This window comes from Desarmillaria tabescens (genome assembly GCF_030435595.1).
Source record: "Desarmillaria tabescens strain CCBAS 213 chromosome Unknown EV420scaffold_33, whole genome shotgun sequence".
Classification (NCBI taxonomy): domain Eukaryota; kingdom Fungi; phylum Basidiomycota; class Agaricomycetes; order Agaricales; family Physalacriaceae; genus Desarmillaria; species Desarmillaria tabescens.
In genome coordinates this window covers 526,586-543,822 of record NW_026848332.1, presented here as the reverse complement: position 1 = coordinate 543,822, position 17,237 = coordinate 526,586, and the positions used below count along the sequence as shown (strand labels likewise).

At 48.1% G+C, this 17,237-nt stretch overlaps 4 protein-coding genes and 1 non-coding gene across 5 annotated transcripts; 2 read left to right on the top strand and 3 right to left on the bottom strand.

The window, feature by feature from the left end:
- Positions 1 to 78: 78 nt before the first annotated feature.
- EV420DRAFT_1228831 (uncharacterized protein) lies at positions 79 to 507 on the bottom strand (the record flags this gene model as incomplete). The annotated part of the gene is made up of 2 exons (XM_060466529.1): positions 79 to 252; positions 307 to 507. Coding segments are annotated over 2 exons (375 nt in total), but the record flags the coding sequence as incomplete, so codon positions are not given.
- Positions 508 to 1,310: 803 nt separating this feature from the next.
- Positions 1,311 to 9,238, bottom strand: EV420DRAFT_1621833 (uncharacterized protein; the record flags this gene model as incomplete). Its single annotated transcript, XM_060475741.1, has 31 exons — positions 1,311 to 1,431; positions 1,485 to 1,513; positions 1,564 to 1,653; positions 1,678 to 1,769; positions 1,791 to 1,874; positions 1,908 to 1,924; positions 1,955 to 2,061; positions 2,095 to 3,080; positions 3,136 to 3,205; positions 3,257 to 3,728; positions 3,790 to 3,962; positions 4,022 to 4,080; positions 4,137 to 4,359; positions 4,414 to 4,527; positions 4,577 to 4,804; positions 4,855 to 5,005; positions 5,059 to 5,200; positions 5,256 to 5,315; positions 5,368 to 5,449; positions 5,505 to 5,585; positions 5,641 to 5,827; positions 5,849 to 6,011; positions 6,036 to 6,501; positions 6,553 to 6,571; positions 6,637 to 7,503; positions 7,557 to 8,075; positions 8,125 to 8,304; positions 8,363 to 8,412; positions 8,462 to 8,575; positions 8,627 to 8,674; positions 8,729 to 9,238. The coding sequence occupies 31 exons, from the start codon at positions 9,236 to 9,238 to the stop codon at positions 1,311 to 1,313; spliced, it is 6,504 nt and encodes a 2,167-aa protein (XP_060327782.1).
- A 413-nt stretch (positions 9,239 to 9,651) lies between these two features.
- Positions 9,652 to 12,549, bottom strand: EV420DRAFT_1703294 (glycoside hydrolase superfamily; the record flags this gene model as incomplete). Its single annotated transcript, XM_060479521.1, has 14 exons — positions 9,652 to 9,987; positions 10,040 to 10,107; positions 10,162 to 10,204; positions 10,255 to 10,335; positions 10,388 to 10,472; positions 10,525 to 10,966; positions 11,116 to 11,146; positions 11,199 to 11,369; positions 11,423 to 11,457; positions 11,506 to 11,592; positions 11,638 to 11,668; positions 11,736 to 11,992; positions 12,048 to 12,268; positions 12,325 to 12,549. The coding sequence occupies 14 exons, from the start codon at positions 12,547 to 12,549 to the stop codon at positions 9,962 to 9,964; spliced, it is 1,803 nt and encodes a 600-aa protein (XP_060327781.1). The 3' UTR covers positions 9,652 to 9,961.
- A 1,193-nt stretch (positions 12,550 to 13,742) lies between these two features.
- EV420DRAFT_t187 lies at positions 13,743 to 13,822 on the top strand. The gene has a single exon. It is a non-coding gene; the product is annotated as a tRNA-Gln (tRNA).
- Positions 13,823 to 14,099: 277 nt separating this feature from the next.
- On the top strand, positions 14,100 to 17,180 carry EV420DRAFT_717785 (Six-hairpin glycosidase-like protein). Its single transcript, XM_060483212.1, has 5 exons — positions 14,100 to 15,614; positions 15,667 to 15,690; positions 15,743 to 15,747; positions 15,808 to 16,554; positions 16,604 to 17,180. Exons 1-5 carry the CDS (start codon positions 14,550 to 14,552, stop codon positions 16,875 to 16,877), a joined length of 2,115 nt encoding a protein of 704 aa, XP_060327780.1. The 5' UTR covers positions 14,100 to 14,549; the 3' UTR covers positions 16,878 to 17,180.
- The last annotated feature ends 57 nt before the right edge of the window (positions 17,181 to 17,237 follow it).

Here is a 17,237-nt window from a genome sequence, read left to right as displayed (position 1 = left end):
GACGCGTAATGCTCACGACGCAATAGGGGGAGGTAGACGCGCCACTTTCAAGTGGCGCATATGGGTGCTAGCGAATAGTTCGGCCCGACGCAAACCATAGTAATCATTCTCCTTCTCAGCAACACGACTCCCTCGGCTCCAGAATGGGGTTTCGATGTCAATAGACGCTCCCTCCCTCGTGCTCCCGCCAAAGTCTATGATACCACCACGGAGATTGTAGTCAATCATGAGATTGCCCGAACTGATATCATTCTATCAATTACATCAGACAAACGTCCCGGTACACGTCGAGAAAGTCTTACGTACATGAATCCAGCCCAAGCTATGGAGATGATCAATCGCACTTTTGTAGTCCTTCATGACAACGTCCCAGTCAATATCGATCTTCTTCCAGACAGCTATTGCCAACATATACTGGTGTTTTTGGAGGCACAAACCAGTGACGCGACCGGTCTCGTCTGCGATGTAGCCTCGATATTGACAGATGTTAGGGTGGGGATGATGACGAAATCTTCGTACACCCTCATTTCATCGTTGGCCGAGTGGCTCCGTGTTGGGTTTATCATGGTCGTAGCGTATAAAATCGACACCTTTGACATAGGAATCGGCTGGGAGTGGGAACGGGGCTGCAGTAGGAGAGTCCAAGTCTGCAGGGAGACTCACGTGCTGAGATTCGACAGGGACGCGTTTTCCTTGCAAAGCGTCGAGGTCGTACGTGCGGCTTGGTGATTGTGCGATGAAAAGGGCGCCGTGTTCTTTATAAAGAAGTTTGATGTATAAATAGTCGCTCTCGGAATACACTTCAACGCTAGAAACTACCTCGCGCATAGCTTTGTAGGAGCGAGGAAAATATCAGCTTGCGACGCGCGAAGGACCACCCAAAATACTTACCGTTGTAGATAAAGCAAAGCTTAGTTCAGCGAAAGCCGCCCATTGCTGAGAAACGTCGATGTTGATGGTAGTGGTGGTCAGTAGTCAAGAAGTTTGGCGTGGCGAGTCGAGATCGGCAAGTTCAATGACGTACATTATTCAAATTGTTGCCAGGCATCCTCGACTTGGAGGCAATTCCAGCATCGAGCGCGCTGCTGGAACAACATTTACTCAGTGGTCGAGCAATATCCCGTCTGTAACGTCTCAGCAAGATGGTGTGTGAGACTACGATTGCCCTCAAACTTTTTGTACGAAGATACGACCTTCGATGGCTTATTCTCTGATATACTGCAAAATAATTTTGATTCTATTGTACATACTAAAGTAATTATCAATCACTGAGAATCTTACTCTCATTTTCTTCTTCAAGTGCCTGCTGCTCATGCCCACGGGTCTGCAGGCCCACTTTGCTGCTGTGACATGTCTTCATATTCTCGAGCGCGGGTATTGGAGGGGTCAAGAACGTGGTTTCTACCGCCTATCGGAGCTTTACATTCGGGACTAGAATAAAAAAAATTAGTGAAGACAACAATCGTTCTGGTTTGTGAACTGACCATTGGCTAGCCTGGAGCGCTGCGCCGCACTGAAAACATGTTTGAGCTTGTCAGACGTACGTTTAGACGATGTTCATACCTCTGTGATAACGAACGTGTGACCATTTATGCAGTTGTAGAAATGACCTCGATGCGAAAACCCAAAGGATTTCACGATGTCTTGTTTCTCCTGCAGGGTTATTGGCCGATAGACGGTGTCCTTCATAAGGTGATCTTCCAATTTCCCGCATTCTGCAATGCAGCGCATGACTTTGGCGCCGCAATTCCCATGGAACCATCGACGATCTTCAGCGAGCTGGGACGGACCACCCGACGGACGGCTTGCGAAGTATGACCGTTCAAGCTCTCTCAAACGGTTATTCAGCTTCTTCTTGTCGGCTTGGACTTCCGCTACCAAGCCATCTCGAGCTTCTGCAAATGTACCACTTTTGAGCGCATGCCTGCGCTTCTCCAGCATCAAAAAACGGAACTGTTCAAACTCTGAACAGAGCATCAAGCTGGTGGAACGAGCAGCCAGACGTGGTGAAGAAGTTGCGTGAGCGATGGTGATAGCCTTTCGACAGTCGACAACGCATGACTGATAGATGAACAAGATGAACAAGTACCAGACTTTATGATGAAGAGCTGCAGGTTCGTCGGAAATCATTGGAAGTGCCTCAAACCGAGAACGGGCGATGCTTCCTAACATGAGCCTCAACTCGACAGATAATATGAATGCTTCGAGATGATAACGACGATCGGCCTTATGAGGAGGTTGCCCGATCTTCTGGTCAACATTGCGCATTGCAATATTTTTTAGGGGCTCCTGGAGTGTTTTCGACGGTGGTTCGGCAACAAGATGTCCAAGTTCCAAACGGTAGAGAGTAGAAAGAGCGGATTCGTAAGCGCGCACGTGGATGGACCGCGTCTTCGTAATGTTAGCTACCCTTTTGTAGATTGCGTGGAAATCTCCAATAATAGCCATCCATGTTTTGGCCTCGAAGTCCGACAAACCATGGAGAGTAACCATAGACCTAGCAGTGAAAACATCATGGCTTAAGACTTCGTCTGCCTTCTCAGTCATAAAGCCTTTCCATCTTTCGACTAGGTCCTCGAACTCATCCGCAGGATAACACTCGAAGTCCGGCGCAGCTTTTAGTTCTTTAGCCAAAGCTTCCACCCCCGCCAGACCATTGCTGAAGGTCTCAACGTGTGAGACGACCTCGACCAGACGTTGAGACATCATACTGGCCACATTCTGCTCCAAAATGTCGAGGTTCGCTCGCTTGAGGATCCTTCCGTACCGCCGAGCTGTAATGGGTGCCCGGCAGGCAGGACAGCTGGGTGGTCGCTGAAATTCGGCGGGAGGAGCTTTCATACCCGTGTAGGAACCCAGTGCGTCGACCTCGTAATAGTCGGTCATTTGACAATGACCATCTAATGTCCCCACTGTGAAGATGTGTCCGCAATTTAAAGTAATCAATCTTTCGCTGATATCCTCCGATCCAATACGTATATCTGCCAGTGTCCGCTGCATGACAAAATCTACGATGTCCAATTTGTCTTCGTCGGGAAGACATTCGATGCACTTCTGCTGACGGCATGGCTCACCGCATACTGGAATAAAGTATTGTCCAGTTTGGTTGAAAACTCGAATAAGAGGTCGACTTACCTGAAGAGCAGATATGGCCACACTGAAGAACACTGTGACATGGTTCATCACAAGGTAGACGTGCACATATCTTGAGTCAATGTCAACAATCACGGAAAGGAAATAGAATGATACGACTCGCCGATCCACATAGAACTGGACAGCGAAAATGAGGACAGATCCAATCGCATGGTTCGGCACAAGGTGCACAGTCCTGAGCACATGGTTTGGGACACTTGTAGTGAGAGCAATGTTGACGACATTCCAGCGCACACGAGGTATTACACTCATGGTCTCGAGAACAGTCAAGACCACATTTGTGCTGACAGAATAAGAGGCGCTCGCATTGATGTGACTTGTGCAAGATGCGTTTGATTTGAACACCGAGAAATACTTGGATCCCTCGAGCTCCTGGCAGAGTAAGTTCCGTGCAGTCCCCACAAAAGGACTTGCACGTCTCTTCGCAGCACGACATAGTTCCTCCGCAAGCCTTGAGGCATTTGTGCTTCTGGGGATCGTCGGAACAGCACATAATTGCTTCATGTTCACAAAGCGACAACTGTTTTGTGACCTCTTCGCGACAGAAAACTGAAGACAGGTTTTCCGCTTGGTGGCTGGGAGAGAGCAATTGGAACCGAGTCAAGCCTCGACGCAAGAAAAAGTTGATCATCGTACCATGGAATCGATGCTTTATGGCCGCAAGGTAGTGCAACATTGTAAAGTGGAAATTCGCACGGGCCACATTCATCCGAGCAATTCTTAGGGCACGGATGCATCCGAGGACATGGGGTTCGGAGACATGGCATATCGCACCGCATACTGCGATGATTATCGAGATCGAGATGGCACTATCAAATGACAAATTTGAGTATCGGTGACAGCACATAGAATCATCATTTAAAAATACCATAGAAGGACACTTGTGGCCGCAGTCCATACGATAATCACAAGGCAAGCAGCAACCACCTATAAACAGTTTTGTTAATCCTGATGGTAGCCGTTATCAGTCTCCAGCTGCTTGCCTTCTGGTGCTACAGCACTGAGTTGACCCGGAGTAGTAATTATATTCCTCTGACTTGGGTGACGAGGGCATATCACGGGAAATCCAAACCCGATCTGGTCTCGTTGGCCCATTTCGTCTATGATAGTCTTCCAGGTCGGATTTTGACGAAGGTTAGAAGCATTTCCAAGGATATACAGTCCATGCTGAGCACGCGAAAGAGCAACATTGATTCGATTGGAAGACTAAAAGTATACGTCACTTGGACAAACCGAATTCATGGAAGATGTCCAAAGTACCTTCAGGAGGCCAATTGATTCATCATTATCGAACGATCCAGAATTTCCGACAAGAGAAATAATGACGATTTTTGCTTCCTTGCCCTGGAAGTTATCAACCGTGCCTAGTCGAACCTAGAAAGTGTCATCGCCCACATAACAAAGAAAACAAAGGAAGTCATACATGCTCGGACACGGTAACTTGTTCCATATACCCTTCTCCATCTATTTCCTCTCTTGCCAGTGGCTCCTGATCACGTTCATCGACAGAAACGGCAACTTTGAGGGAGTTCAAGGCGGATCTAAGCTCTCGTAACTGGCCCAAATACGCGCAAAGAACAGCAATATCTCCAGGGAAGCTATAAGCCTCCTGCTTCAGGAAGTACACAACGAGATCAACAATCATTTTGACCTAGTCTCTGTTTAAGCCCCTTTTCTTTCTAGAAGGAGAGGTCAACTTACTTCGAACATGTTAACTTCGGATACCGGGTTTTCACCTACAACTTTTTCCTGATTCGTGTGGGTAAAAAAGAAAAGGTTATGTTCCATCCCTTGAATAGGAGGATACTTCTTGACAAGGTCGTGATCCTCCAAGTTGGGATACAGAATTTTCCTGATGAAACATAAATCACTAGTCCAAACGAATAGCTACAGGAGGTAACAAACCGGATGTTGCGGGAAATGCTTGGACGCATCCTCCGTTGAATGTTGAGTTGGGACATTGGGAACCCATCATCTGCCAGTCTTTCCATCAAAGAACGGTCAAATTTGTACAATTCACAGCCTTGTTCACTGTCCATAGAGAGAGCTGAAAAGCAAATGAATTAATGAAACCCAGACCGGGAGCTGGACGTCCTACTTACAAAAATTGGCCAAGGTAGGACGAAGTTGCTGCGGATCACCTATACAAATAAGATGTTGTACTTGGAAATGATTAAAATTCTACTTGGGAAGAATAGATTACTGTTCACCCACTTGATGGCACAAGAGAAGACAAGATATGTGCCTCAAAAACGTGCCCTGCCTCTTCCACCATCAAAACTTTAGGTGCTATGGTCTAAAAACAAATGAGAACACTAAGGAATGGCAATTACAGCATAAATTATACTTACCGACAAAAGCGAGGTAAGTTTAGCCGCACTATCAGTAGTGCACCCAATAAGATCGATTCTTGATAGCAATTGCCGTCGACTCTGTAATCTATGAGCTGCCAGAATTACTGTACCATGTATAGGAGCCGCTACTTACCTCATCTTCTGCATCACTTAATCGCTTACAAGCAGCTTCATACTCTTCTCGGCATTCTTCGTAATCCTGTCTGTGCTCGTTATATGCAGAGGCCCTCATTTTCTCCTCCCAGAATGCCGACAGTGTTTGTCTCTCTTCGATAGACATACACCAGATGGTATCAATAACCAGGAGCTCATCCAGAGGTCTGGAAGTGGTTGGAATAGACGGAACCATGCCCTCTGGGAATCCCAATGGTACAAAAAAGTTGTTCATGCATGCCAGATAATCCTGCTGGAGCTCCGCCGCAAGGATTGCCTGTCCTTGCTGCTTCTTCCCTTTAGATGACTTCGCAGTATGCTGTGGAGGCTGTATAAACGAGATATCCTGTCCTGTTTTCCAAAAGGAATATATACTATTCGTGATGTCGACATCACGGCCGTTCTTCTTCGAGTCCATGATTATCTGCTTTTCTGCCAGTTTACCAAACCAGAAAGGAGGGTTTACGAGCGAGACAAGATGATTGGGGAAGGTCTCCTGCAAATAGTTGGCTACGGTCTCCCAGGTGTGTGACGGCATCTGGATATGCTGTAGAATTATTCTCATCTCGTCCTCTAGCCGGTGCATTGAAAGACGCTCCTTGCCCACAATCTGATCCAGCGGTGAAGCACCATCCCTCGTCCTCTCCAGCTTGTCCAAGGTATATTCATTGATACGTTCGTCCGAGGACCGAGATCCCAACCTAACAAGGTTTGTCGTGATTGTCGCGTCCAACAGCGAGAGCAGCATGTGATCCAGTGCATGATCTGTGAAAGCGATCATCACAACAGGCTTGACCTTGTTGGCGAATAAGACCCGAAGCAACTCTTTGCCGGTAAAACTCTATGCCTGCTCTTAGAACGCACGTCACATCGAAGGTTCAATAATACACACCTTTCCGGTACCTGGAGGTCTAGAACCCAAGGAACTTGTTTGCATCGTTCAACACGTCAATGATAACAAGAACTTAGAACATACCCTTGAATTAGAGCAATCTCCTGTGTCAAAGCGTCAACTACCGCGTCACATTGACCGGGGTCTAAAAAGCTTGACGACTTCAACTGCAGTCGTGCTGTCTGGATTGATAGAGGGTCGGTTACATTCAATGGATGGACATACTCCCTGGTTCTGTCTTTCGATAGACATTCTAGGTTATATCGGAAAGATGGCTGTCGGCTGTATTTCGGAGGCGCAACCGCAATTCTCCCCAGGGACCCCCCACAAATATATTTGGAAAATGGAATGGAGGTAGGTTCCACGGAACGCAATTTCTCCAAAAAGGGTCTGATAGATTCGAACATAATATTGTTATCCACCAAGAACGCGAATCGATGCTGATCAATAGTGATCTTTTCCTGTCGAAGGGCGCCAAGTTCTACGTCAGGATCAAAAAATTTGATGCGAACTTCAATGCGGCTCTCGTGGACCTTCGACGACTCGATGATGTCATCTGTCGATGAAGACACACTGCCAACATAGATCTTTAGACGACCCGAATGTGCGACGACTAAAACGACGAGGCTGCCGGCGCTGAGACGTCGTGAGCCAGCATGTTCCCAGAAGTCTTTTCTGACTTTGGGATCAGAGTGTCGAGCACGGTCTGAGGGAGGCGCATCGACAACAAGACCGACCGTGAAGCCACGTCGCTCAGCTTGAAGAAGAGAGTATTCCGCATTTGTGTAGATATGGAACATAGTCGAGTTACATCCAACGGACCGATACATGCCTCCCCTTGCCTTAAGTAACTTTTCCAATCGAGTTGGTTGCGTTTTACGTCTTGTAGCTGGTGCTTGCATGGCATCGAAGTCAAGCTGAAGAGTAGATATAGATGCGCGGATGGGAGCACTGGCATATACATATCTCAGTGCTTATCGTGAGAGTATTATAGGACGACTCACACGAGTTCCTCACGCAAGAGACGGAACTGAATGTCCAGATGCCGTTCCATTGAATTCGGAGCCAAATGATGCGGGGCGTCCGGACGGTTGACAGGAATGTATGGACGGCTAGCAGAGATCATTTCGTCATGGGTAGGGACGATATGTATGTTGGCTATGTCAGAGTGATCATTGCTATGACGAGGACCAAGAAAATGAAGGGCACTGGGACCGTCATAAGTCTGAATAAGACGAGCCCGCAATGCTTCAGATCGATGCTCTTCTCTTAGACCTTGTGGTTGCACTGGTCTTCGTTTTCTCTCCACATTTGCGTGCTCTCGATTTACTATTGCGTCCAGTCTAATGATAGACTCTTTGATTTGTTCCAAGGCCAATAGCTGAACAACTGGGTCAATGGAATCATCAAAGCTCGACGTTGCAATCAGTCTCGCCCATTCATCATACCACTGAACAAGGTTGCCAACGAATGCGACGATGTCTGGATGATTATTTATAGCATGTTTGAAACGCTGAAAATATCTGAGAAGAGTTAACACCATAACGACTGAAAATAGGTAGAAGCTCTTACTGAGTAAGCAGGGCGGTGATCGTGCCGAAAACGACCACTCCCGAAAGGTTGTTTTGCCGCGCGGCAGGGAGGGCTGGTGTAGGATCCTTCCAAGATCGATTCTGGATCATTTGTTCCATGCATGAAGAAACGACGTCGAGCATATAATCGAGGCCACTATTCAGGGTGCTGTACAAGGTGCTAGGGAATGACAGCTTGATAAAGGGCATACGTATATTTGAGACGTGAGATGGCGCACTTAATATTATGGTGGATATTGGTTTTCAGGATGAGGTCTGAACAAAAGAACTGGAGTTCTGATGAGAGGTGTGGTCGACGGCAGGGAGATAATAGCTACCTGAAGAAGTGGGAAGTATCCAATTTGAAATGAAAGGTTGGTGAAGCCTGTACCGACGCGACACGCAATAGGGGAGTATTGTAAGACTTCGCGGATGCGAGCGAGGACATGGTGCTAGTTGGTTTGATAAGGACTCGACTATTTAAAGATTCACAAAAGCTTTACCTTCATGTCAACTATCATTTCAAGAAATGACTGCGCCTGAATCGTATCCTATGAGGACGCTTAGAAGAGAAGCTGGCTGCGTTTGTACAGATAGAGTCACACCCATTGTGAATTTCGGCAATTAACGCTAGCTAGAATCTGGGCGAACTGAATGACTCGATCCGTGCTTGTGAACTGGAACGTCGGACTATTGAATATCTTGAGCATGTCATGTGCCTCCGTCGGACCCATTGTATGTAACTTGTCCAAGGAAATGTTGTCAATTCCCGCTAGTCCTTTGGTCGTCAGGAAGTCGAGAGTGCCAGATTCCGCTGAGGACGTCGCTAGAGGGGCCTTTACAGCATTCTGAGTCTGTGGCTGGGGAACATGGCGGAATGTACAGGCGAATCCTCGTTGACATTCACCTGAAGTCCAAAAGAACTCGCAGTTCCCCTGACCAGCTGTGATTCCGCCAGACCTGCTTGATGGTCTGGGAGAATGCACCGTAGTTGACGATGACGAAGGTGTTGGACTCCCGACTCTTTCGTGGATAAACTTGCAGTCCTGATCATAATGGCACCCTTTAGGAGTGTTGAAGAATCCGCACGGCTGCTTTCCACGTTCGTTGGACATGTCAGAAAGGTATGGGAGAAGGAAGACCTCGAGGCATCGATGGGCGTCTATTGGTGTTTGTTACTAAGATGGCACCTGATGGCACCTGATCACAACAAAGGCCTGGCTAGCCACTTACCGAAGGAGTTAATGAACCATCAAATTTACATAACCGAAATCCATATCGGTATTGAATGAACCAGCCTCAGATAAATTTACCGGCCGTAATGCCTGATGCTGCCACCAGTCGACGGTGCTGCCAATGCCAATGCCGCATAACGTCTGTAGAGTCAACATATCAGCAATAAGTGTGAGTGCTCCATATCATTTTGAAAACACGAAAAATGGAAGCGGCCGTTGAGACGTACCGAAAATTCGCGCAAAGGCGACCGGTAACACCGGGCCGCGACGACAACGAACCAATCCTGACAGATCCTGACAGACTGTCAAGTTGAAAATTGCTCTCTCCCATGAAACTCGATACAAAGTCAACATTCATATACGTCTTTATAGGGCTGCAGTAGACCAAGACGGACGAGGAGCAAAACCCCACCGTGGTTGTCGATAAGAAGGAAAAGACGATGAAAGATCTCTGGAAAGAGTATACATTTAAGGCCTGCCTAAATTGTCTTTCTGGGAGGCTTTATTGGTGACTAGTCTGTATTTGTGTGGCTGTCGGAGAAGCGTATTCCCTGTTCTTGAATTTGCATTCGACGAAAACCAAGATTGACACGGAACTCAATCTTAAAGATGCGACGCAAAAAATTCCGCTATTTTTACTCATAAGTCTTGGCGCTCATTGGAAGGCATCGCACAACTCACCCAAGGACAGCGCCGAACATTTGTATGTCCGCTCTAGTGTCGTGTAATTGACGTGCTGGATACCGAATCTACGCTCATGCTAAGGCAAGAAGATATCTAAACCCCGAACAAAGAGCACGCACCTGACGGACGTTCCACTTGCCCATTCCGCATTGTCGAGCATTGCTGCAATGAGTTAGCAACGATATGTTATGTCTTGTTTCATTGAAACTAACCCCAAGCGAAAGCACCCTGTATTGGAACCCCGTCTTCGTGTATGCATAGCAACATCTCACCAAGGTACGTGAGGAAGTAGTCTGGAAACACTGATGAATCTTCGAATACCCCAAAATGAGACTATAGGCTCACTCGTTCGGTCCACGTCCTCCTTTATTTGAGATAGGTCCGTTTTCTCGTTTTCGTAAGGCCCCGCAAAGCCGAATTCAGAAACATACTATGCATTATCAGTCAGAGATTGCCAATATATATGAAGTCCTCACACTCACCAACTTATTACTTGGCCATCGCGAGTGGAGATCCTTTAGCAAAGTACCAACGGCCACTGGTGTTGCTTGAAGCCAGGTAGCCAATGGGTCAGCAGCAGGACCTATAGCCCAGCCGTAATCCGAGTCGAACAGTACAGGTTCGTTACAGACAGGCCACAAAGGGTGGGAAGTATTTGCGACGCATGCGTCGATTCCTTCTACCGAGGCCCTTACCCATTGCGAGCGGTAGGAATCGATGGCGAAGAAATCCGCGGAGCCGAGGATGTCCCTCTTTTCCTGGTCAGTGAAGCGCAGGAGATACTCGGAGGGAAGGGTGTCCCCGACAATGTTGGGCCAGTCGCCTGTTGTATATACGAAGTTTGAGAAGATGCCTATTTGGAATGCAGCATGGCATTCGACGGCAAGTGCGTCCTCAGTAGAATTGTTTCTCCAGGGCGTGCCTCTGGAGATTGTTCAATGGGTGCTAGCAGAAGGAAGGGGCATAGGTCATGTAATCGTCGTTTTTGAAGGCGATCTCTCCCGATATATTCATTTCTCCGAATGCTGGAAACGAAGTTCGTTAGCAGGAGGTCCTTATCATGATGCGCAAACAGATCTTTAACGACTCCTGCATGGGCCTTTACTATAAAATGGTCAGGGTCGGGGATAAAAAAAAGGATGCATGCAGGACGTACACAGATTGTATGTGCATCGATAAGGGGCGGCAGACGAGTTTACACCAGGGACGAGTGTGGCATCTATTCTTAATGGTAAGCTTGCGGAAGGGGTTTGATATATCAGAATGTGTACTGAAAGGATAGGTTGCAACCTGGCCACAATAAGCACATGGCTCGTTAAAAGTATACCTGAAGCAGCTGAGTTTATTGCGGCGCTACGGTCACTAACCAAGTTTAAACACGGCCGTTGTACGCCTTGAATACCGTCTTGGCGTAGCTGAAAGTGGCGTAAGTACACAAACTGTCGACTCCTTCTAGTACTCACTTTACGAAGTCATCGACTATTTCTGGAGATGTGAAAGCTCCGTAGTAAGCCTTGAGGGCAAGAGGTGTTTCCCAATGGACTATTTCTCTGGTGGTAAACATGGAGTGTTGAATACAACCGAGAAAGGCTTACACAAAATTACAACAGGCTCCACGCCATAGGCCTAGTGGTAATCAATGACTGTAGTCACAGCGGTCAGCATCTCTTATGGTACCAGCACGAAGTCATACCATCGGAATAATGAATAGTTCCTGCGATATTAATAGGAGAATCAGCAGCACCAAAGGGGTAGATCCTCGCCCACGAGATACTACGAGACATTGTTCTGAGAAGTCGCGTCACCTGGATTCCAATACATGCGAGAAAGAATGCGCAGTGACACCAAGGGGGGCGGAGCTGAACATCTTCTTTGTACAGGAAGTGAAGGTCGACAACGTCACCTACAACAATCTCAGTTGCAAGATCGGCGTTGTAGCGGTAATGCATACTTATCAGTTGTGTTGTCAGGCACACCGTTTGGCTGCCTGGAAGCCCAGTCCCACATAGTCGGACCCTTGCCCTCATTCTTCGTGGCGCCCTCGACTTGGTACGCGGCTGTGTCGACTCCGAATATGAAGCCTTTGGGGAATTTCAAGCCTGGTAGGACGTCCTTTGGCAAAGGGGCATAGAATGTTGGATACAAAGGCGGGGGAGAGGGTGGTAGGGTGACTGCTGCGCCGGGAATGCGGGTAGTGGTGAATGGAGGTGGCTCAACAGGTCCGATCTGCAGATCAGTGATAAGTTAAGCGACATTCTAGGACGATCAGCAAGAATGCAAACAATATCCCATAGTTTTTCCTGCCCTTCCGGCGTGTAATCGCGAGGAATCGATCCGATTGGAGGAAAGCTGGCGGTGGCAGTTGGGATACTTGTGGGACCCAGTGTACTGGTAACGCTTGATATTCCCGAAGAGCTTGTTCTTGTGGCCGACGTTGCAAGCGCTACAGAAATTCCGCTCCGCCTATTGGGAAAGACGAAAGAGAGTAACAGTACTTCGATGAGCATCTTGGGGGAGAAGGGGCAAGAGAATCGAACTCCTGTAATGGCCGTAAGGATGTCGAGCTGTATATAGCCATTTCCACGAGAGAAGAGTTCATGCAGAGTCATCTGCTTGTTTTTACTTGGCTACTCGGTCATGAGAAATGCATCGAGCGCAGATGACTTGAACAACGGTCCGATACTAGGAAAGAGAAGCTTGCGAGACCGACTTTCGTTCATGGGGGAAATTCAGGGAATTCATTATAAAAGCGTAAGAAAATAACAACGCAGCCGTTGTAGAGCACTGTCAAAGGATTACACGTTATGCTGAGAGCGAGTTTTCAGAGTAACTCACAGTACCAGCCGACGCCACCACCAAATAAAATTTCCCAACCGGCAAAACATTCGAACTCCTCACTCTTGATGTCGCCATGCAATCAGATGATATGCAGAAGATGCCTGCAGAAAGATCATTCGACCATTTGTACAGGCAGCTCAGTCGAGCGCAGAGCCTGAGCTGAGTGACGGCCTTGCTGAGAAGTCTGGAACCCTAACCTCAACACGGTCACATGCTTGAGATGCTTACTAAGGCACGCGCTTCGATTTATCGTCTGTAGCGGCCCGGACCGGAACCAGACTCGGACAATCACTTGAAGCCTTACCCTCGTCGCTTCGCCTAGTGTTAACGAAAGGCAGCCCCCCTTTTCAGTACCTGCCGGTGATCCATCTCACGATGAAGGATGCGACCATCTTTCTTTGTGAATGGAAGGGAGATAACGTATAACAGAGACCATTCTATACCCATTCTGATACTACTAGTGCGCCTACAGCGGACAGGGACAATTGGCCTGAGTCTGAACGGATCGAACTCATTGCAGGGCGGGATACTTCTCAAACTGCGTCTTCTTCGAGTGGGATTGGATGTCGTGTTGACGGCGAACGGTAAAAGCATGCCCACATCCAAGGGTAGACAACCCTTCTCCCATACTGGTAGGAACACGTATCCGTTTCCTCGATTCAATTTCTTGTACGAATCGTGGTGTAACATATGCAGTGTACTCATTCCTTAGGTTGAATAGGCAATCCTCTTTTGGAGTTAGGAGTTACAGGAGTCGCATTCAACGGTTTCGACCACAACCTTTCTTGTATACCGAATCAGGAGACAAAAACCAAGTGGCGCGTGATGATAACGATAAAGTCGTGTTTTAAATGGCGTACGAGGCGCTATGGTGTAGTGGCAGCACATGGGATTCTGAAATGGGATATTCCCATAACCCAGGTTCGAACCCTGGTAGTGCCTGGTGAATGGATGTCTTTTTTTGTAGGATTACTTGTCCAAGTACGATTTTGCCAGTATCATCAGGCGGTGTTTATTCAATAATTGAAACTGATTGAATCACATTTGAATAACCTGGGTAGGAGTAGTTAGTAGTGACTAGTCCTTACTGGCTTCGCGAGGAAGGATACAGTTGGAAATCTCTAGGATGATTTTTCTTAGACAGAAGAGCACGAAGGGTATCCTTTTTGCGATTGGGGCGTTTTCCTTCGCGCATTCGGCATTGTCGGAACACCCCTCTCTCTCACAGCCCGAAGTTGCATGGCTGAGCGCTGAACACCGAGTCTCGAAGACATTCCCATCTCATGAAGAAGTGTTTTCAGATCTTCTGATTCCATGATACTGGTGATAGATTCAGAAGCCAACAGTAGAAGTAACGATACTTTACAGGTCAGCCAAGCTGCGCAAATTCTCCTGATCCTGTCATCATAGAACTATTGCTCGGCGTTGGCTTGTCCCATGCTTAAGGCAAATGTGCACAATTCCGCTTTAACGAACCACGTGGGGGGGTGCTCTGGAATAACGGTTGGAAGCCCGAGTCCGAGTCCGAATCCGAATCCGAGAGCGATCAATAAGCCGCGAGGAATTAGAGTGCGTCATCATTTTGAGACGTCATTCCCACAAGATTGCCAGGGCTGCTACGCGATGGCTAAATATCGAACTTTCATGCATTGGCCTCAGTTCATCCCTGATGTTATTCTTCCTCCTTCTCTTCCTGTCGCGTAAGGCGCTGGCAGCAATCGACCGACACACTGTGGTATCACGGTACAATCCCACCCGCAATACATCCAGCCTCACCACGCCGATGCAAGTAGGCAACGGAAACTTCGCTTTCGGCGCCGACGTCACAGGTCTCCAGACGTTCCAGCCATTCGCTATCATGTCTTCGTGGGGGTGGAAGAACGACACGTTGCCTGAGGGTAAGACGATGGACGACGTGAACAATTATCACGGCGTAAGTTGGTATAATCACGAACAACTCGTCGAGTATGATTTTGGCGGTGACCCGCTGATTGAGCAATGGCTCACAGCGAATCCCAACCGTGTCAATCTGGGAAGGGTGGGGCTGGTGTTTCGGTCGGCCGAGGGAGAGGTGCTCAACGTGACGGAGAGTAACTTGACGGATGTTCACCAGGAGCTCGACCTCTGGACGGGAACGATTACAAGCGGATTCTCTTTTGGAGGGGAGCCGATTATTGTGACAACGACATGTGCACAGGACCGAGACACCGTTGGAATTAGCATCGAGTCTGCACTGTTGAGTGATGGTCAGTTGGGCGTGTTCGTGGATTATCCGTGGAACGATGGTTCAGAATCATTCAACGCACCGTTTGTCGGGAACTGGGATGCTCCTGCCAACCACACGACTTCGATCAGTACTGACGTTGATGACCACAATGCAGAGATTACACACACGCTCGACGAAGCTTCGTTCATCACTTCTTTCGACGGCGACACTTTCACCATATCCCGCGATGCTCCCGATGCTCATCGTTACACCATCCTACCCAAAGACTCTACGTCGACTTTCCGAATGGCAATTACCTATGGTATCACAAGTCCAGGCGACAGGACAAGCTACGAGGCCACGGACGTTTCATCGCGAACAACTTGGGACGCCTTTTGGTCACAAAGCGGTTTCGTCGACGTATTTACGGAGTCTTCGGATCCGAGAGCAGATGAGTTGCAAAGGAGGATTATTCTTTCGCGGTATTTGTTGCGTGTGAATGAGGCAGGAGATACCCCACCGCAGGAAGTAAGTGGTCCTGGTCTGCGAATATGATAGTAATGCTCATGCACGTTTCCAGTCCGGGCTAGTGAATAATGGCTGGGTGAGTGAGTTTGTACTGTCCTGTAACAATGGACTCACCAATATTTTTACAGTACGGGTAAGCATCTTCAAGATATTTCGATATGCATGTTTTGAATTCACTACCCGAATAATATAGCAAATTCCACATGGAGATGTACTTTTGGCACTCGGCACACTGGGCTCTCTGGAACAACTGGGAGCTGCTCAGCCGATCTACCGGTACTTACGCCAAATTCCTACCATCCTCGATAGCCCGGTCGCAGGAGCAGCAACACTGGCCCTCCGGTGCACGATGGCCAAAGATGACCGATCCTTCAGGTCGTTCATCCCCAGGCGATATAAACAATCTGCTCATCTGGCAGCAGCCGCACCCGCTCATATTTGCTCAGTATGAATATCGGGCATCACCAACGATGGAGACACTGCGCAAGTGGGAGGATGTCGTTCGGGAAACGGCGAATTGGATGGCGGATTTTGCATGGTATAACGAGTCCACAGGCGTCTATGATCTTGGACCACCCTTGTACGACGTGAGCGAAGATAGCGGTCCCAATATGACTGTGAATCCAGCATTCGAATTGGCGTATTGGCGGCTGGGATTGGGCTATGCCGAAGAATGGATGAAGAATCTCGGCGAGGAAGTACCAAGCAGTTGGACGGTGGTCAAAGACAATCTCGCACCACTTCCTGTCAACAACGGCACCTACAAGGTGTACGAAACGATTGGGGATGATTTTTGGACGGATCCGGCGCACATATTCTTTCACCCAACATTAGTGGGATTGTATGGATGGCTTCCGGAGACGGAGGGATTGAACCTCACGATTGCCAAAGCGACGGCCGAGAAGGTGCGAGAGTATTGGATTGTGACGTATGTCTGGGGGTGCGCGTAGTTCATATTCATCTTTGTGCGATAGCTGAAAGGTATACAGGTGGGATTTCTCGATGCTTGCTATGTCGTCGGCACGTAATGGGGAAGCCGAAGACGCCGTCGACTGGCTGTTACATCCTCATTTGAATTTTGACGATGTTGGGATGCCATTGAGTAACGTACGTGTTGCCCCGCCATATTTCCCGGGCCCAGGTGGACTCTTGTATGCTGTAGCGATGATGGCATGTGGATGGGATGGTAGTGAAGGGGATGCGCCAGGATTTCCGAAAGACGGCTGGGTTGTTCGCCATGAAGGTTTGAGTAGAGCCTTGTAATCAACGAACATTTCGTACCTTTTACCAAGTAGCTCGTAGTCCACAATGATGACAATGCTCTCCAATTTTCGTAACCGTGTTGACGGTGAAACTCTCGTATCTGCAGTGTATCAATCTCAGTCTACGGACTTCTGCCTGGAATTGAGGCCCAAATTGATACTAAAGCAAAGACAAATATAACGCAGCGTCGAGAATAAACCTTCAAAAGCTCCTAGACAGAATGGAAGAACGTGAAACACAGTCATGACATGACTTGAATCAAAGTGACGGGAGATGCGAAGTCGAGCATGGCAGTATATAGAGAAATGAGCGGAACTACACTTTTCTGATCTCCGGCTTCGCAATTTCACATCCGCGCTT